This window comes from Chenopodium album, chromosome 12, assembly GCF_948465745.1.
Source record: "Chenopodium album chromosome 12, dcCheAlbu1.1, whole genome shotgun sequence".
Classification (NCBI taxonomy): domain Eukaryota; kingdom Viridiplantae; phylum Streptophyta; class Magnoliopsida; order Caryophyllales; family Amaranthaceae; genus Chenopodium; species Chenopodium album.
Window position 1 is genome coordinate 11,189,046 of NC_137845.1, and position 20,908 is coordinate 11,209,953.

Here is a 20,908-nt window from a genome sequence, read left to right on the forward strand (position 1 = left end):
TTGATAAATTTATACTAGTACTTGTCTTATTGCTATGTCATGAACTCATGATTTATATTGTGTTGTAGTATTGAAACGATTCGATTCTCTAATTAGATAGAGGATTAATACTTTTTGATATATGATGATTATTGCAATATAATGCAGTGAACAATAAATAGACAAATGATTTCACTCCATTTATATCACAAAAGAAATTGTAACTATTACTCCCTTGTCTCTTTTCAATGGTTACATTTTGACTTTGTTAATCAACATTTAAAAACTTCTACTATAAAAAAATAGTATTATGAATAACAAAATCATATCATATGGGATGTAATTGGATTCATCTTGAAAATTATTTTCAAAATATCAAAAAAAATTTCCTTAATACTCGTAAGAGATAAAGGCTATACTAATTATTTTAGATGTCCCCTTTAAATTTGAGTAACTAATCACATCCAAATCCATCCATTTTTTTGACCACAAAATCACTCTCTTTGTTTGACAAAGTCAAATTTAAGACACTTTTCAATGCATTAATTTGATCGATAATATTATTCCTTTATTTTTTTTCAATGCATAAATTATAAAAGGTGACCAAAGAATGAAAAAAGTGCATTTTTCACATTTTTAGTTACGTATAATTTTATTGGTTCAATCCAGAAAAGCACGATAAGTCCGGTCTTAGGGCCTGTTCTCATACGTTGAATTTCAGTTCAGTTCAGTTACTTAAGTTCAGTTCAGTTCAGTTCAATTCAGTTTATTTTCAATTCAGTTCAGTTCAGCTTATGTTTAATGATATTGTTAATGATATAAAGCCAAATTTCATTCTTTTAAGCTCTTATTACAACAACAACAACAACAACAACAACAACAACAACAACAATAATAATAATAATAATAAATTAATCTTTAATAATAATAATTTCGTTCCAGCTTTTACTTTTTTTTTTCTTTTTCTTTTTTTTTTATTTTTTATTTTTAATTGTGTTAATTTTTTACAAAGTGTTTTGTGTTCTTTTGTTATAATAATATTTTATTTTTTAATTAAATAGTATACGTTTTTAAAATGTTTTGGGGTTTCATGTTTTTAATATATTTTCCATAAGTATTATAATTATATAGTATATTTTTCTTAAGTATTTTAATATGTATAATAATAAATAATCAAAGATCACTAATCCTAGTTAAAAATCACTAATTTATAAGTTCAGTTCAGTTTAGTTTATTTTCAGTTCAGTTCAGTTCAATTTATTTTCAATTTAGTTCAGTTTAATTCAGTTCAACTGAGTTCAACGTATGTGAACATGCCGTTACTATGAAGGTTTTGGACAAACATATTCGGTCAGAACCTTAACCCGACTCATCCCAGCCCAACTTAGCGAATATTTTTTTAGCCATCGGTCTGACCCATGACCAATTGACCGCGGCTTCTCGACCCTTCTATCTCATCCCAACTCACATATCCTTTCTTTTACACTTTCCCACTCTCTCGAACCTTCCTTCCATCTTTATCTTCAACCTTCAAACCATCTACCCATCAAACTCTGCACTTGTTTTCTCACAAAAACTCAATCGATCTCCTGTTTTACGACGCTTTTATTCTCTTCTTCGTAGCTTTAATCTTGACATTATGAGTCATATCCTTTCCATCTTTCTATTTTTTCTTTCATCTTCATAACATTATTAAATCTAACTTCGTTTAATTCCCGAAAAAACCCACATTTCAATTTTTATTTTTTTTTTGAAATTAAAGAATTCAACTTGATCTGGGTTTTCTCGGGAGTTAAACGAACTTTTGTTTAATTTGTTAATTTTTTTTGGTAAATTTTTCTGGGTGTTCTTTGTTTGATCCTTAATTCAAGCTAACGCGGAAATCAAAGGGAGAAAGATCGTGAAAGAGCTCAAGCTCGCAATTCTAGCAAAACGAAGACGTCTAAAACCGACGGTTTAACACCTGAGCAGCGTCGAGAAAGGTACCCTTTTTCAGATTTTTATGATTAATCAAATATTTTTCAAATTTTGAGAATCAATTATAATTTGGGTTTGATTTGATTTGATTAGGGATGCAAAAGCGTTGCAAGAGAAATTAGCGAAGAAGAAGGCACAATCTGAAAGCGAAAGCAAGAAGGAAGTAGGTAAAATTAGGAAATAATTGATAATTATCACCCCCAAAATTGATAGGGTTGTAAATTTTACTTGATTTAATCCTGGGTTGGAAAAATTTTTGGGGGTTTGTATTGTTGTAAAATTAGTGTGATTGATCTGATCTAGGGTTTATGGGTTTGAGGAGTTCAATGGGAGTGTCTTATTGTCAAGTTAATTGTATTGAAGAATAATGGTTTCTTTGGCAAACTCGGCAGTTTGATCTGGCTTCTGAACCTAAATTTATGTCTAATTGTTGATTGATAGTGATTATCCTTTCCTTTTGTTTTATAAATTTGATGTTTTATTTGGATTCAATGCAATTTTTGTTTGATTGGAAGTTTATGTTTTATGTTATGCGGATTCTTTATTTCTCTAAGTCGGATACTTGAACATGTACCCGATTACCCGTGTTGGATCTGAGAAGTGTAGTGAATTTATTTAGTTATGTTGGAGAATTGGGGATTGCTTTGGTTTGGTTTCCACACAAAAGATAAAAGCAATGAATATGATATTGATTTCCATTTATTTATTTTATGTTTGTTTGGGCTGTAGAATTGTGATTATGTTGCCTTGCTCTAGTTGGTGTTGCAAGATTTAGAGAAATGTTTGGTGCAGTGCCAAGTAATGTCTATCTGATCTTCCTTGGTTGTTATCAGTCTTATCACTACTTGGAGAACTCGTGTTTTGGGGCTGTACTGTTGAATTTCTTGAGCTTGGATTATATTTTGGGTTTGTATTGTTGATTTTCTTGAGCTTGGGTTATAATTTGCAATTTTATCGGTGATTTTCCTGATCTTGGATATCTTTTGGGATTGTAGTTTGAATTTCTTGAGCTTGGGTCATATTTTGGGATTGTAATGTTGAATTCCTTGATCTGTAATTACAATTTGGGATTGTAGTGTTGATTTTCTTGAGCTTGTGTCTTATTTTGGGATTGTAATGTTGAATTCCCTGAGCTGGAATGACAAATTGGGATTGAATTGTTGAATATCTTTAGTTTGGTTCATATGTTGGAAATTTGGAATTGTATTGGTGAATTTCTTGAGCTCATGATATATTTTGGGAATATAATGCTGGATCTTTTGAGTTTAGGTCATATTTAGGATGTATTGTTGAATCTCTTGAGCTTGGGCTACATTTTTGGGGTTGTATTGCTGATTATTTTGAGTTTGGTTCATATATTGGAATTGTTGGTGGATTTCTTGAACTTGGGTTATATTTTGGGATTGTATTGTTGAATCTATTTGTGATTGTATTGTTGGATTTCTCGAGTTTGGGTCACAATTTGGGGCTGTACTGCTGAATATGTTGAGCTTGGTGTAAGGGGTGATTGTAAGAAGGTTATAGATGGAGAACATTATAAGATTATAGCCTACAGGCTGCTGGTGTTCTGCTGCCGACCATAGATGTTCTTTCTTATCATGACTTTCATAGGTCATTTCTCCAAAGTTTCTTCATTAGATGTTTAGATGTCATTCTGATATTCAATCAGATTATACTGGAAGACCAGTCCCCAAGCAGCCCAAAGAGGGTAATCATTCTTAGCCATTTGTGAAGCAGCTGTCATAAATCTGGCTTGCTCGCCCTTCCCCTATTTTCATGGCTGCTTTAGTGCTTTCTGCTTGGGGGTGGTCTCGTAAACTGTATATGTAGTATCTGAGTTCAGTACCTTGAACGGGAGCTGATTATGGATAAAGAGTGCCAAGATCGTTTCTTGCTTTGAATTTATGCATTGAGATTCTGAAACATTTTACGTAGGAAAACCTTCAATAGAGTACATTGGAACTGCTGCGGATGTGAGGTCAGAGCATTTGGTACTTCCAAGTACATGGTACATGTTTTTATGATGAGAAATTTGTGCTTAATTACTGTGATTATATGCTCCAATGAATACAGTTTTTTTCGCTTCTCTTGAGTAGTGATGGAATATACCAGCCAATTTTTCAGAGGATTTGGTGATCATGGCGATCTTGACTTGACATTCTCAAAAGTTTACAGTGGCACATTTTCTATTGAGTGTAACTTCCTATTCGGGGATTAGGAAATTACCATTGAACTAAGTAATTTTTGAGATCTTTTGGTTGATGGCAACTAAGTAATCCTAGCCATTGATTATCCAAATTCAATAGTAATTTCCTAATCCTTGATATCCGTGGAATGGTTTATAGTTCGGAAATCTTGACAATTACCATGTACTATTGTTTCCATTTTAGCAATTACCACATTTTATTATTTTTTTTGGAAATTACCATCAACTTTTTTCTTAAACACCAAAAGTTCCCCCAGTTGGCTTTTAACCACCTTATGATGTCATGTGGGCCTTACATAATACTTTCTCTGCCTTTTTCCCTCCCATTTCTTATTACTCACTCTTCCCTCCCTTTTTCCTCCTATTTCTTATTACTCACTCGATACTTCACTTCCAGGTTAAATTTTTCGCTGAAAGAAATCGAAAATATTGCAATTCACTTCTTCAAATCAAATAATTGATTGAATATTGTTTGCTTTTTCGATTTCATTCAGCGAAAAATTGAACTTGAGAGTGAAGTATCGAGTGAGAAATAAGAAATGGGAGGGAATGTATAATGTGGGGCCTATATGATGCATAAGGTGGTTGAGAGCCAACTAAGTGAGAACTTTTGGTGTTTAAGAAAAAAGTTGGTGGTAATTTTCAAAAAAATAATAGTAGGTGGTAATTGCTAAAATGGAAACAATAGTAGGTGGTAATTGACAAACTTTCCTTATACTTTTCCTTATACTTCAAAAGTTCAAAATCTTAAAAAAATGTAGATACAACTAAGACTAAAACATCTATGTTATATACTTATATGCTTGAGAAAATCAAATTTTTAGTTCGTGGAATCTTGCCTTCAAACTTATCACACAAACAACAAATGACTCCCTTGGGTTTGTTCCTATAGACCTAGACTCCTAGGTAGCTACAGTTTTCGATCTCTAGGAGTGGAATGGTGTTATTTGTTTAATTTGGAGTAAGAGAGACGGCATGAATTGTAGCACGGAAAAGAAAAAATATGCATTAGAAGTTATGGAATCATACTCCATTCAAAAGAATGAGGCAAATGGACAAATAGTTGAGTTTTGGTTGAAATTTGTCAATTGCAGAATAAACAAATACGAATACAATTTTTAAAAAAACACCCATACAAATGTATTCATGGCAGCTAAATGCTATCTACTAATTGAATGTTGGTGTAGTGGTAATTGAGACTACATTTGGTAGAGAGGACTTGTGTTTGATCCCTCGCAATAATAATTGGGAGGAGACTGGAATCTAACCAATCAAAACTGATCCCTAAATCCGGATTAGCCCAAAAGATTAACCGGGTAAAACACCAAAAAAAAATGACAAATTACCTTAAAGTATACGGGTATATGACTAATATGAGTATACCTATAGTATATCCATAGCATTTCTTAAGGAAATTTTTCGAAACTATTTGACCACTTTCAACTTCAATTACCCTTTTACCACTTTATTCCTAAAGTTTTTCTCATTTACACTTATTCACTTAATACGATTTCTAGTGTATTATTTTGTTCAATATTACTTTGAATTTATGTAGCATAGATTTTTAAAAAAATTACGAAGTATATAAATTCACATTACAACGATCCTAATAAGATTTAACATAATTTTTTAAATCTCATTCTCCCTCAAACCCCTTATTGATAGTCTCTTATGGTCTATTTTAAGTCCTAAAATAATAGTCTGGTTTGCTTTTTTTAACTATTATTAATATTTTTTTTTTTCCAAAATTTTCTCTAATTTGCAATAATATTTGTGCAAATTTAACTTTCCCATGTAATTTTATTATTGTCTATCCCTCTACGTAAACTTATTTTTTCAATCTACTTTTACTTTTTATTTATGTTTATTAATTTCCGTGAAAATTACCCATAAGAGACTATAATCAAGGGAGAGAGTATATAAATAGTCAAAGAAGTTAGATGTTATCCCTATCATACCAAGTACTAAGTAAAAGTCAAGTTTTGAATAATTTCATGCCTATCTAAAAACTCATTTGTTTGCTTATTAGTCTGTTAAAACGCGAGATGCATATAAATAGTGCAAAAGTTAAAATAAAACGCTTACAAAAGAGAGAGTAATACTCAGCGATTGAGGTTTGACCGTTTGAGAGTTTGGGGATTAGAAAGGTGTCTTTTTCTTGAAACAATTATAAACTTATAAAGTGATTAGTGTGGAGCAGAAAACAAAATTCGATAGCGTTTTCTCTCTACTCACTCACACATCTTTCGCGAACCAGGTACACCTTTCTTCTCCTCCATTTTTCATTTTCTATTTATTTTTCAATGAAAATATATTACGGATTTTATTTCTTGATTTAAGTGTATGATTTGATCATCTCTTTCTTAATTATATCATAAAATAAGCTGTCTTATAGTATATGCACATCCAAATTAAAGATATGCTGAAATGTTTTCTTGGATTAATTGGATGAATTTGATTTTTGTTTGTGGGTCATCTTGTTAAGTTCTTTACAAATAAGAGATGCAAAGTTTATGGTGTGGGATTGAATCCAAGATTTCACTTTCTTTTTTTATTAAAATATAATTGCATTGGAATTATCTACTACGTATTTATCATTGGGATGTGTAGAATGATTAAAAATAAGTAGGAAATCATTCCGGTAATTGAAAGCTCAAATTTTTATGATTAAAAATGAACAAAATAAGCATGAAATCAGTCCGATAATTGTAGAAAACTCAATTTTTTTTAAAAAAAAATGAGTAAAATGAAGTATGTGTATTGGATATTTGGATTATCATTCTGCTCTGGAAATTGGTATATTTTTACCCTTCTGGGTATGAATCTATTATTGCTCACAATGTGGATTCGATTTGCTTAGGCTATACTTTGCCCACCTATCAAGAAGGGATGGTGAGGGGGGTGGAGGGAAAGGAGCATGTGTGTGATCTATGTTACTCGAACTCTTCATTATACTTCGAGTATTTATGTTAGACCTCGACACTTAGACATGGGTAGGATACTTGGATACTTCATTTTAGTTCAAAATTATGTAAATATTTCACAAAACTAGCCAGGTTGGACACATGGATATATACCCGTGTCGGATGTGGGCACCCAAGTCCGAGTAACGTAGTGTGTGATCATCCACTAACTATTAGCTCCTTTTAGATTGTACAGTCAATGTGATCTCTAGGATTGAATTCCCTTGCTTTTTTGTAGCTGTGACATAGACAGTTCTAGGAGTTGGAAGGAAAATATAGGTTTGGTGATACATTGTAAGAGATGGTGAAAATAAAAGAAATATGTGGATTTAGTTATGACAACTACTCGAGTACTCGCTTTGTTCAGAAATGATAATCATAAACTCATACTTACCTTTTTAGATGCCTGGAAATTTGTCACATCTTCTCAAATAACAGTGTTTTATGATTGGTTTTTCCCTGGCAGGTTACTAAACTGCTTTGCATTTCCTCAAAAGTAGTTGTTTATGATGGAGTGATGGGGAGAGCATCCGAATGGCCTAACTGTAATAGAGGGTCTATGAGTAAAATTGTGTCTTAAATTTATAAGGGGGTCAAACAATGTGCCTATTATTCTCAGAAAGATCGAGTTTTTTTTTTTTTTTTTTTTTTTTTTTTTCATGGCCTTGAGTTATGGCATTATGGGTACCTTCTATTTAGTGAACCATTAACCACCCCCCCCCCTGGACAACGCTTTCTTCTATGTCCCTTTTTCAAGTTTTGGTGACTTTTCAGTGTTAGGGAGATGTCTGAATCACCGAAGTAATGTCTGTGAGATTATCTGATTTCAGGAAATTGCGTGTTCAAATGGGAAGCATCAATTCTGAGAAACTAAGGTTTTGCATTGACCGGGGAGGCACATTTACTGATGTTTATGCTGAACTCCCTGGTCAAACTGAAGGCCATGTTATGAAACTTTTATCTGTTGATCCTTCTAACTATGATGATGCTCCAGTTGAAGGCATCCGGAGAATTTTGGAAGAATACACCGGGGAAAAAATTCCTCGATCCTCCAAGATCCCCACTGACAAAATTGAGTGGATAAGGATGGGTACAACAGTGGCTACAAATGCCCTGTTAGAGAGAAAAGGTGAGAGAATTGCACTTTGTGTTACTCAAGGCTTTAGGGACCTTCTGCAAATCGGGAATCAGGCTCGGCCAAACATTTTCGACCTTACTGTATCCAAGCCTTCAAATCTTTACGAAGAAGTCTTGGAGGTTGAAGAGAGAGTTGAACTCGTTCTTGATACAGAAGAAAACGTCAAGTCATCAAATGTTGTTAAAGGTGTTTCAGGTGAACTGGTGAGAGTTGTAAAGCCTTTGAATGAAGAATCCTTGAGGCCTTTGCTGAATGGGCTGTTGAAGAAGGGAATAAGCTGTCTAGCTGTCGTGTTGTTGCACTCTTACACCTACTCACAGCATGAAATTTCCGTGGAGAAGTTAGCCTTGAGCATGGGCTTTAGACATGTGTCCTTGTCATCAGCCTTGACACCTATGGTCCGAGCAATTCCACGAGGTCTAACTGCTAGTGTGGATGCATATCTCACCCCAGTTATCAAAGATTACTTGTCTGGATTCATATCTAAGTTTGATGAAGGCTTAGGGAAGGTTAATGTTCTATTTATGCAATCAGATGGAGGGCTAGCACCTGAAAGTAGATTTTCAGGTCATAAAGCAGTTTTGTCAGGCCCTGCTGGTGGTGTTGTTGGTTATTCACAGACTTTGTTTGGGATTGAAACAGATAAGCCTCTTATTGGGTTTGACATGGGCGGTACATCAACGGATGTCAGTCGTTATGCTGGTGGTTATGAACAAGTGCTCGAAACTCAGATTGCAGGAGCAGTCATTCAGGCTCCTCAGCTTGACATAAACACTGTTGCCGCTGGTGGAGGATCAAAGTTAAAATTCCAGTTTGGAGCCTTCAAGGTGGGTCCAGAATCAGTGGGTGCTCACCCTGGCCCTGTTTGCTACAGGAAAGGAGGTGAATTAGCAGTTACAGATGCAAATTTAGTGCTGGGTTATGTTATACCTGATTTCTTCCCTTCGATTTTTGGACCCAACGAAGACCAGCCTTTAGATGTCCATGCAACCAGAGAAGAGTTCAAGAAGCTTGCTCAACAAATAAATTCGCACAGGAAGAGCCAGGACCCATCGGCAAAAGATATGTCTGTTGAGGAGATAGCGCTTGGGTTTGTCAATGTTGCTAATGAGACAATGTGTCGTCCAATACGGCAATTGACAGAGATGAAAGGCCACGAGACACGGAACCATGCTCTTGCTTGCTTTGGAGGTGCTGGGCCCCAACATGCTTGTGCTATTGCTCGGTCGTTGGGTATGAAAGAAGTATTAATCCATAGGTTTTGTGGTATACTGAGTGCATATGGCATGGGACTAGCTGATGTTGTGGAAGAGGCTCAAGAGCCATATTCTGCTGTTTATTGCAGTGAATCGGTTCAGGAAGCCTCTCTTAGAGAAGTTAAGTTGCTGGAGCAGGTGAAAGACAAACTGGAAGAACAAGGTATTAAAGAAGAGAACATCAAAACTGAAACTTATTTGAATCTGAGGTATGAGGGTACAGATACAGCCATTATGGTCAAAAAACAAGAAAGTGATGATGGATCAGCATTCGACTACACTACTGAATTTGTAAAGCTGTTCCAGCAGGAGTATGGATTCAAATTGCAGAACAGAAACATCCTTGTCTGTGACGTAAGAGTTCGGGGCGTGGGAGTCACTAATATTTTGAAACCCAAAGCTCAGAATCCTGCTTCAGAAAACCCAATCAGTCATTGTCTTTTTAAGGTCTATTTTCAAAACGGGTGGCATGACACCCCTGTGTTTAAGCTTGAAATTTTGGGTTATGGTCATGCCATCCCTGGCCCTGCTATTATCATGAATGGTAACAGTACAGTGATTGTGGAGCCAAATTGTAGAGCTGTGATAACAAAGTACGGAAACATCAAAATTGAGATTGACTCAACTTCAAACATAACAACAGTTTCAGACAAAGTTGCAGATGTTGTGCAGCTTTCAATTTTCAACCACAGGTTTATGGGGATAGCTGAGCAGATGGGACGGACTCTCCAGAGGACTTCAATATCGACAAACATTAAGGAACGGCTAGATTTTTCCTGTGCTCTTTTTGATCCTGATGGAGGGCTTGTAGCAAATGCCCCTCATGTTCCTGTGCACCTTGGCGCTATGTCAAGTACTGTTTGTTGGCAATTGAAGTACTGGGGTGATAATTTGAATGAAGGAGATGTGCTGGTCACTAATCATCCCTGTTCTGGTGGTAGCCATCTTCCTGATATAACTGTTATCACTCCTGTATTTGATAATGGAAAACTGGTCTTTTTTGTGGCTAGTAGGGGTCATCATGCTGAAATTGGAGGTATTACTCCTGGAAGCATGCCTCCTTTCTCCAAGGCTATATGGGAAGAAGGGGCTGCTATCAAAGCCTTCAAGCTGGTTGAAAAGGGTGTGTTTCAGGAGGAAGGTATTGTTATACTTCTCCAGTACCCATGCTCTGATGATCCTGCTCATAAGATCCCTGGAACCCGGAGGCTCCAAGACAATCTATCTGATCTCCATGCACAAATTGCTGCTAATCAAAGAGGCATTTCACTTATCAAAGAGCTTATTGATCAGTATGGTTTGGAGACTGTAAATGCATACATGAAATATGTACAGCTCAATGCAGAAGAAGCTGTTAGAGAAATGCTGAAATCAGTGGCTGCTAAAGCGTCAGCTTCATCTAGTGGACCTGAAGCAGGTGACAGTGTAACCATTGAAGAGGAAGATTATATGGATGATGGTTCTACTATTCATCTCAAACTTACAATTGATTCAAAGAAGGGAGAAGCTTTATTTGATTTCTCTTCGACAAGCCCTGAAGTATACGGCAATTGGAATGCACCAGAAGCAGTTACAGCTGCTGCAGTCATATATTGCCTTCGTTGTTTGGTCAATGTTGACATTCCTCTAAATCAAGGCTGTCTTGCCCCTGTAAAAATCTACATTCCTCCTGGTTCTTTTCTTTCTCCAAGTGACAAAGCTGCTGTGGTGGGTGGCAATGTTCTCACATCTCAGAGAGTCACTGATGTCATACTAACTGCGTTCCAGGCATGTGCTTGCTCTCAAGGTTGCATGAATAATCTGACTTTCGGGGATAACACATTTGGTTATTATGAGACTATTGGAGGTGGATGTGGGGCTGGTCCAACATGGGATGGTACTAGTGGTATCCAATGTCACATGACTAATACTCGCATGACTGATCCTGAGATATTTGAGCAGAGGTACCCAGTGATTCTGCACAAATTTGGTCTCAGAGAGAATAGTGGCGGTGCTGGGGTTCACAGAGGAGGAGATGGGCTTGTGAGGGAGATTGAATTCAGGAGGCCAGTCACAGTCAGCATTCTTTCTGAGAGACGTGTTCATGCTCCAAGAGGATTGAGAGGAGGAAAAGACGGGGCTCGTGGTGCTAATTACCTAATTACTAAAGATAAGAGGAAAATTTATTTAGGAGGCAAAAATACCATTCATGTACAGGGTGGAGAAACTATAGTGATTTTGACTCCAGGGGGAGGGGGATTTGGTTCTACTCTCTAGAAGCTAGACGCTGCCAATAGAACATTGAATGTCTACTCACCAAAGGTAAAGCCTGCATTATTTGAAATTGAAATGTTGGCTATGATTGTCCAATGACCTGCTCACCATACAGATAGCAAGAGCTTCCCTTTTTTTTTTTTTTTTCTTTTTCTTTTTTCTTTTGACTGAGGTGAAAATAAAGTGTAGCTGAACAATAAAAAGCTTGTTGCTAATTTTTCTATGCTAATCGAGAAAAAGATCACATATGCCTCCTTTCCATATCACTGTTTTGTCGCCTTTGTGATGAATATTTAATGAGTCTATTTTTCAATTTGCATTGAGTATTATGTTTTTGGTTCTACTGTGAATTTTAAACTATTATTCTCATTGTATTTGAGATTTGAAATTGTGACCTGCAAGTAGACAAGTTTATTAGTAATGGTATTCGAAATTGTGACCTACAAGTAACAAGTTTATTAGTAATGGTACAGAAGATGCATTAAGAAGCTGTATGTTCTGAATTATTTAGAGCTAGTTATTCTTTATGGAAGCCTTCAGCTAGAGAAAACGCCTGCTGTGTTTAAATTAGCTCAAGCAGCAGCAGATAGCATCATACCAATAGGTACTGAAACAAAGAAACGACATCAACACATAGCAATGCTAACATGAGTAAAAGTGGTGATTGTTCATTTCTAAAATCACTCAAAAGTATTATATATGGAGTATTTTCTTAATCTTGTGATATTTTATAGTAAAAATTTCTTTCTAAGAGTTTTTTGGTTCATTTATGCAGCAGATTATGAAATTTTCATACAAAAGCATTCTTATCTTCGTTTAATGTGATCTAATGTGTAATATCTGCTTTGATGTTCCCTTTTCTGGGCTTTCGAATCCTGTGGAGCAAAATAATTTGTCATGACACTTATGTTACTATGGTAATATCCATGAGTATGCTGAGATTGAATTACATTTGACACTGATAGGATTTTTTATCCAAAGCCTGTTGCAGTAATCCTGATGCTTGTCTGCATAGAATTAGTCTCTTGATTGGTTCTGATGTTCTGTACTTTTTGTTGATGCCTATTTGTTTAGCATTGTTGAGTCTGTTTGTTTACATTGCATAATAGTGGTTGCACTCGTATTGCATGTGGTAATTTTTTCTCGAGGTGTTTCGGGATGCTGCTTGTTCGTGTAAGTTGTGCCTGAACATAACCTGTGAAGTGAGGAGCTTTCTACTGTGCACTGCCTCTCTTCCAGTTTTCCTCTGGTGCAGTTTTTAATAAGTACAGTCTGCCTTGGGAATTATTAATTTGGGCTGAAAAGGCCAGCTTAATATAGGAATTGGGTCAACCTGGTTAGGGCTCGGCCCAGTTAAAACCAGACCGATTCGACTATTTGAGGAATGATAAATCGATCTCAGAGATTGGGCTTTTTAGTCCAAACCTGGTGCAATTTTTTGTGATGTTTGGGTTCTAAATTGAGGGCATTTGGCAAATTAATTACTACCTCCGTTTCATTTTATTTGTAACAATTTGATATAAAGTGTGAGTTAAAAATGTGTAATCGTTGCAAATAATAAGAAACTGAGGTAGTATAATGAGTTTACACATCATCTACATATTAATGGGATGCTGTGTAGTCAATGATTCTGATTTCTGTGAAACCCCCTTTGTAACACAAGATTCAAGAGTTATGGTATCAAAGAATCTAACCATGTTACTTATTCTATTGACTTTAATTCATAACTTTAATACTCTTTAATTACACATGCATGAGATCTATGATATGTCCTTTTTGTTACAATAATATTTGGATGACAATCTTTGTCAACAAAAATAGCAAAATATTTTTTTTTTTTTTTTTGTAAAGACAATGATTAGTTTATTGTTAATTGTCATCTGATGTCAGAGTACTTGACCATTCATTTGGATAGTAGTGGCTCTTTAGAAGGCATGTTTAGTGATGGCATAATGAACAAAGTTTGAGAACTAAAGTGTAAAATTAAAGTGTAGGTCTTGTGTAAAATGGTTATACTCACTTCGAATGTCATGAAACACAATGATTTGTTAAATCGAGTTTACGAGATTGGGTAATTATGCATATTGTATAATTGTATGCAATACACCCGACGTATATAACTTTAAGAGTTTTGTCACTAGAAATATTTTATCACGAGGTAGATTAAAGAGGGTGTAAATGCGTAATAGTTTCCATTAGAGTTACACAAGATATAACAAATGTCCCTTTTTTTTTAATATAGAAACGTATGTACCCCTTTAACGACAAGTGCGACCATTTTGACATTTATGTGATTATAACTCTTAATTTTCTTTTCGTCAAAAAAAAAAAAAAAAAAAAAAAAAAAAAAAAAAAAAAAAAAACTCTTAATTTTCTCTTTTAAAAAAACAAAAACAAAAAAACACTCTTAGGACCTGTTCACATTTACTGAATTGATTGGAGCTGAGCTGAACTGAACTGAACTAATCTGAATTGAGCTGAATTGAATATTTTATGAGAGAAGGAAATTAGAAGCTGAACTGAACTGAACTGATTGAAGCTGAACTGAACTGAACTGATTGAAGCTGAAGTGAACAGGCCCTTAATTTTCAGTGTTACTAGTAAAAAAAGTTGATTACTTAATTGACTCATAATTTATTATCTATTTATGAACAAATATTGTTTTGTTCTTGTCTAACTTATATATGTAGTAAAAAAAATCACAAATTTTTAAATAAGGTAGATTTTCATTAAATTATTTTAAGACGGGTTAAAGTTATCTTAAAAGTATTTAAAGTTACCTTTTTTTTTTTACTATAAAAACTACAATTTTTAACATAAATTCTACACTTAAAAACCACTTATAATGTAGTAGACTAATCGTAGTAGCTTTTATAACAAGTACCCATTAGAAAATACACATTAAAATACAATCAAACTCATTACAAATTAAAAGTTACCCTTAAATGGGTTAAAGTTCCATAAAAATTACAAGTATTAATTTAATCGTCATTCAATAAAATTAATAAAAGTCCGTCTTATATAAACCTAGAATTGAGATTATATGATAACCAAGGTGAATAATGAGAACTAGGAACAAATCTTAGTCTTTAATCACGCTCTATCTAACAGCTCATGTTTCACCCACTCTTGTCAATGGCATTTTTGTAATTTAGTAGCTTTACAATTATTATTTTCCCACTTTATTCACTTTTAATGCAATTTTATTTACTTTTTGATTTTTGACGATTTCATTTACTTTTACTAATTTTCCATTTACTTTTTGTAAATAAAACTGATATACTTTTTGTAAATAAAACTAGAAACCAATTGTAAAGTTAAAAATTACGAAAAACGTCATTAATGACACAAGGAGCATGTGAGACGTCCGATTAAGATGATTTAAGGGTCTAGATTAGTTCCTAGTTTTCATTTTAGACTTGGTTCTCCTTTTAACTTGGTTCTATAAAGCCTAATTATAAAGAATTAGACACTCACAAGACTTGATAACTGATTTTGAGTTTTTGACATCTTTTTACGTTTGATGATTTTTGAACTCTTGGTGTTTACAAAAATAGTGAAAAACCAACTAATGGAGATTTTTCTAAAAAAAAAACAAAAGGAAAAGTACAACACCACGGAAAAAAGGAAGTTTCTTTCAAGACTGGCATAATGATGGAGTATTATGAATTTATAAGAGTGTACGTAGTTTTATTCTAAATAAAAAGGAAAATTTGCCGCTTACAATAATCCCCCGTATATGTGTTAATTTAGTCAGATCTTAATGTTGATAAAAATTAATGGATTTGAACAATAATATGTGTACTTAACATGGATGATAGCTAAACCCGAATAAGCTTTTAAATTAATGGGTGCTTGGTTCCGTCCATGCCATGGAGCATAGCATCGTAAACATTCATTTAATTCAATCTCAATTTGGCAGCTAAAGCATTCATCAGTTTATTTATAGGCAAATAGAGCGACAGATTGGATCACAAATGTTGGCCACCTATTTATTGATATCATGAACATTATCCATTGTGATAACTCTAGTCTTGTTTCCATTTTCTCTTTCGAGGCATTAAGAATTTCCCTCATGAGGATGGTTTCCTAATTAATTTTTTACTTTGCCCAAACTTGCTAATAATTATTTCCATGCAAATGTTTTTTTAAAGATTGATTTAGATCACGTTGTGTCGTGTCGTGTCATGTCAATATGTCATGCTTAATGATATGTCAAGTTTGCATGTCATGGGACTATCTAGACCTAGCCAACTACAGAGATTGTTTATTTTGTGAGATGATTTTTAGTGAATTAACCTAGGCAAGGTTCGAGTCCATGTCCATCATGCCGTGTTTAAATAAATAAATACAATCCATCATTTATAAACCGACCATTACAATATCATATTTATGCCTACTCCATATCATTGCAATATTGTCATGTCGTATCATGTCACACCTCGATCAGGCTAGCCGAATTTGCAATTGCAAGGACTTTCTCGTTTCTCAAGTGACTCTATCCATCGAACTCCCTAAAATTTTCAAAACATACAAATCCAATGGCAATACAGTCAGTTACAGGACCCACCTTCCCCTTCCCGCCGGCACCCAACCACCACCGTCCAACACCTTCAACAGCAACAACACCCCTTCGCTCCAAACCCACCACTTCATCCGACCCGGATTTTTCTAAGCAGCTTCCTTCTTCTTCAACCTCCATTAAACCCGACAAAACCCAGAAAAAATGGTGGTTTCCTGATACCAAAGAGAAGGAGAGAGAAGCAAAAGAGAGAAAAGAAGAAATCAACAGAAAAATTGCATCCCAAAAAGCCATTTCTGTGATTCTTAGAAGGGAAGCTACTAAAGCTGTTATTGAGAAGAAGAAAGGGATTAGTTCTAAAAGGCTATTACCCAGGACTGTTCTTGAAGCTCTTCATGAACGTATTAAAGCTCTTCGTTGGGAATCTGCCCTCAAGGTTTAATTTTCAGTTTTGATAATTTTTTTGAATTATATGGTTTGCTTTAATTGCTGTATTTGTTGATAAATTTTGATTTTGCTTTAATTGCTGTATTTGTTGATAAATTTTGATTTTTGGGTGTTATTGTGAATTGATTTTTGGGGTTTGTTTGTTTCTTTAATTGAATTTTGGAGTTGGGTTTTTTGTTATAATTTTTTTGATTGAAGGTTTGAATTAGCAGGTTTACTGTTTGTGAAGGAATGTGGGGTTTGTTCAAGTGCTTGTTTTGTGTTGTGTATTAATGTGGTAATTAGCTAGATGAGTGTGTGTTTGAACAGCATTGATCCGTCCCGAAATTGGAGCAATTAAGAGCAGGAGCTAAATGGGAATGTTGTCTGATTCTTAGTCCATTAGAGTGAAATTGAATGGAATGGACTGATTTCAATCCTTTAGTTTCATTAGATGTTGGATCCTTGTAAGGTAGAAGTCGATCAGTTGTTATCGAAAGTTAAGTAGGAAAAGGTTTTGTTGGGAGAGATTTCATAAGTGGTGATTTGGGAGTGTTCAGATAAAGAATATGTTTTTGGCCAACTAGCATTTTGAGCAAGTTAGTATGCTAATTTAGGTGTAGATTGAGAGACATAATCGTTTAGAACATTTGTTTGGCATCGTTTTTTGTTTTCAATTTTCTGATTTTTTGAAAACAAAAAACCAAAATCGTGAAACAGGTAACAAGGAAAAGATGTTTACACTTTTCAGTTGTTAGTTAATTATCATGATTTAATATTTGTGGAACGGAGGAAGTATATATTATCAAGACTGATACTAAAGTTTTGCGAGTCTATTTTGACCGAAGCCCCAAACTCATAGTTATTCCTTTTATGGTGCACCTTCAGATGGATTACGTTATGAGTTTTCATATATTAATAGCTTTATGGATACCCATTTGTGGTTTGAGAGACATATGCAGTGGCATGTGATATGAGGAAGGTAGAGAGATTCCAGTTGGTAACTATATTGAGGCTGTAGCTCATAAACTCTTGCTTAGACCTTTTGAACTGCAAATCTGCTACAGGGCTACTTGTTAATCATTGTAGTTTGTGCTGGTAGCATGTGTGCTATATATTGGACTTTACTGTGCATGTTATTCAAGGATGAACTGAGGCTAACCTCCGTCATAATGAGGCAACGGTCTTTAATTCTAGAAGCTGGTGTGATATATTCTCATTATCAAACGGCTAGCATGTCCTTTATACTTGGAACATGAAGCAATTCTTACTATGAGCATAAGATATTTTAAGTGCACAGATTTCATTGACCCAGATTTTTTTCTCATTCAAATCTGCTTAATCATGAGGCTGCAGTACATTTTTTAAATAGTGGGTGCACACAATATTTTTTGTCCTCATCTGTACAACCTGATAATCATTTTCTGCTATTCTACTGGTCTGTGCCTTGGAGTCAGATTTAATTCAGGGGTCTTTTAACAGACTAGATTTGTAAGCCCTGTAATGTAAATACTGTAATTACCAAACATAAAGATGCTGGAAAAAAAAAAACCTTGAAATTTTATTTCTTGTTTTAAAGAAGTTGATATTTCTACAAAAGGATAGGCTTTCTCTAAAACATCTCCAGGTGATATAATGCAGGTGTTTGAACTAATGCGGGAGCAGTTGTGGTATAGACCCAACTCTGGTATATACATCAAGCTTATTGTCATGCTTGGAAAATGTAAGCAGCCTCAAAAAGCTTATGAATTATTTCAAACTATGGTTGATGAAGGCTGCATTATAGATCATGAAGCATGCACTGCTCTCATGTCAGCTTACAGCAGGAGCTGTCAGTTTGATGAAGCCTTCTCGCTGCTTGAGCATATGAAGAACAGTGCTAATTGTAGACCTGATGTTTATACGTACTCAATCCTCATAAAGTCGTGCCTCCAAGTCTTTGCCTTTGATAAAGTTCATATGCTGCTTTCTGATATGGTATCGCAGGGAATCCCACCCAACACAGTCACATATAATACCCTGATTGATGCTTATGGAAAATCAGGAAAGTATGTGGGTTCTATCTCTTCTCTTTACTTCCTATTTGAAAAAGTCAATAAGTTGAGAGCTTTTTGTGTTTGGGCTATCTATTAATTCATGTTATTTGATCATTACCTGTTGCATTAGTTGCATGCTTATATCTGTTTTCCAAATCAATTTATGTCTGCATAAATGCACCTATGGTGTTTACCCCAACTGATTTTGGTACCAAGGCTTTGTTGTTGTTGTAAATGCATCTATGGTGTTTGCCCCTTGTACCAGGTTTTGGTTGTCTTGGTCCTTGCTCCTTGCCTTGCCCTAAATTTGTTGTAATCAATGAAAACATATGAATTTTTTCCCACACACACACACAAAATAAAAAAGTAAGCTTTTGTTTGACTGTGTAGAAAATGGGAAACTTTTTTTATCCATCCAAAATTAAGTGTTTGCGAACTGAATTCTGAGCTAGTCTTAGAGTACTTCATTTGCTCTGGTCTTGCTATTTGTGATAACTTCTTATGAAAATTGCTATGTGTGATAACTTTTTATGAAAATATGCATGGTTTCCTCTTGATTTAAAATTGGAAATTGTACATTGTTTTATTAATGTAATTCTTTGTGAATTTACACAAAATTGACCCCACCTTCAAGCAACCTTTTGTAATTCTTTGTTTTCCTTTCCCCCCCCCCCCCCTTTTTGGAACCAGATGGGTGTGACATTTGTGATGATGGACAGAGAATTCATTTAATTTCTCCTATTTCATAAAAGGTTTGCAGAAATGGAATCAGTACTAGCAGAAATGCTTACTAATCGGAATTGTGAACCTGATGTATGGACCATGAATTCTACTCTCAGAGCTTTTGGCAACAGCGGACAAATTGAGATGATGGAGAAATGTTATGAGAAGTTCCAGAGAGCTGGAATTGAACCCAATATCAGAACTTTCAACATACTCTTAGATTCATATGGAAAAGTTGGACATTATAAAAAGATGAGTGCTGTGATGGAATATATGCAGAAATATCACTACTCCTGGACAATTGTGACCTACAATGTGGTAATAGATGCATTTGGAAAGGCTGGAAAATTAAAGCAGATGGAATTTTTGTTTAGGTTGATGCAATCAGAAAGGGTTAAGCCAAATTGTGTCACATTTTGCTCACTTGTGAGGGCTTATGGTGAAGCTGGAAGTGCTGACAAAATTGGTACTGTGTTGCGGATTATTGAGAACACGGATGTAACTTTGGATACCGTGTTCTTTAACTGTCTGGTAGATGCATACGGGAGGATGGAACGATTTGCTGAGATGAAGGAAATTCTTGAGATGATGAAGAAGAAGGGATGTAAACCTGATAGTGTTACTTATAGAACCATGATTAAAGCTTATAACATTGCTGGCATGACAAGTCAAGCAAAGGAGTTGAGAGATTTCATTAGATCTTCAGAGAAATGTTTGAGATTGAAGGACCAACATTAATGTACGAATTTTTTTTATATTTTTTTTGGTTGGAAAAAAAAATTTGGTTGAAAGTTATAGTGTAGAAAACTAGACCTTGTAAATATTTCGGTATACCCCCTCTATCCCTATTTAATTGATGAACTTTGACTTTTAGCACAACTTTGACCATTTTTTTTTTTTTTTTTTTTTTTTGCTTTTATATAAAAACACATATAGGAATACTGATTTTTTAGGATAAAATGTAAAATCATTTTTTGTCCAATTTTTTTTTATAATATCCTCACTCGATAATCCATAGGGACTGTCACATACTAAACTATGACTAACTAAGTTTATAGTAAATACATGTACCAAGTTTCCAAAAAAAAAAAAAAAAAAATATTGGTGCATGTACAAACTAGGGGATGGTCTCCCCAAAACTATTGGCTTTTGGATTAGATACATACACCATGAATTTGGATATAAACTAGTCAATATATATGTTGGCAGTCTGTCTTGTGTGTGCCTTGTCATACCATGTAAAATAACAAAGTAACCTCAATAATACTAACGAAGTAACCCCTTTCACAGCATGTGGCCAGTCACATATGAGAATGTGTGATATATTGGTTAACAATTGTTTAAAATACTTGTACAATATAGTTTTTTTAAGTTTATGGAGTACATTAGAATGTTGTCATAAATGTTTTTTGGGAAAACAAACTAAATT

At 34.6% G+C, this 20,908-nt stretch overlaps 1 protein-coding gene, 1 long non-coding RNA gene and 1 pseudogene across 3 annotated transcripts; all 3 read left to right on the forward strand.

The window, feature by feature from the left end:
- The first annotated feature begins 1,848 nt into the window (after positions 1-1,848).
- On the forward strand, positions 1,849-2,400 carry LOC145571981 (uncharacterized). Its single transcript, XR_014096663.1, has 2 exons — positions 1,849-1,961; positions 2,050-2,400. It is a non-coding gene; the product is annotated as an uncharacterized LOC145571981 (long non-coding RNA).
- Positions 2,401-6,320: 3,920 nt separating this feature from the next.
- Positions 6,321-12,020, forward strand: LOC145570319 (5-oxoprolinase 1 pseudogene; annotated as a pseudogene). The gene is made up of 2 exons (XR_014096438.1): positions 6,321-6,419; positions 7,956-12,020. The product of XR_014096438.1 is annotated as a 5-oxoprolinase 1 pseudogene (transcript).
- Positions 12,021-16,161: 4,141 nt separating this feature from the next.
- LOC145571982 (pentatricopeptide repeat-containing protein At5g48730, chloroplastic-like) lies at positions 16,162-20,509 on the forward strand. The gene is made up of 3 exons (XM_081630997.1): positions 16,162-16,730; positions 18,362-18,768; positions 19,509-20,509. The coding sequence occupies exons 1-3, from the start codon at positions 16,314-16,316 to the stop codon at positions 20,215-20,217; spliced, it is 1,533 nt and encodes a 510-aa protein (XP_081487123.1). The 5' UTR covers positions 16,162-16,313; the 3' UTR covers positions 20,218-20,509.
- The last annotated feature ends 399 nt before the right edge of the window (positions 20,510-20,908 follow it).

What these genes read in the sequence shown, in the direction of transcription:
- LOC145571982 (XM_081630997.1), top strand. Translation starts at nt 16,314, where the DNA reads ATGGCAATACAGTCAGTTACAGGACCCACCTTCCCCTTCCCGCCGGCA. An exon ending in GTTGGGAATCTGCCCTCAAG is followed by an intron (nt 16,731 to 18,361) that starts GTTTAATTTTCA and finishes GATATAATGCAG; the next exon opens with GTGTTTGAACTAATGCGGGA. An exon ending in GCTTATGGAAAATCAGGAAA is followed by an intron (nt 18,769 to 19,508) that starts GTATGTGGGTTC and finishes ATTTCATAAAAG; the next exon opens with GTTTGCAGAAATGGAATCAG.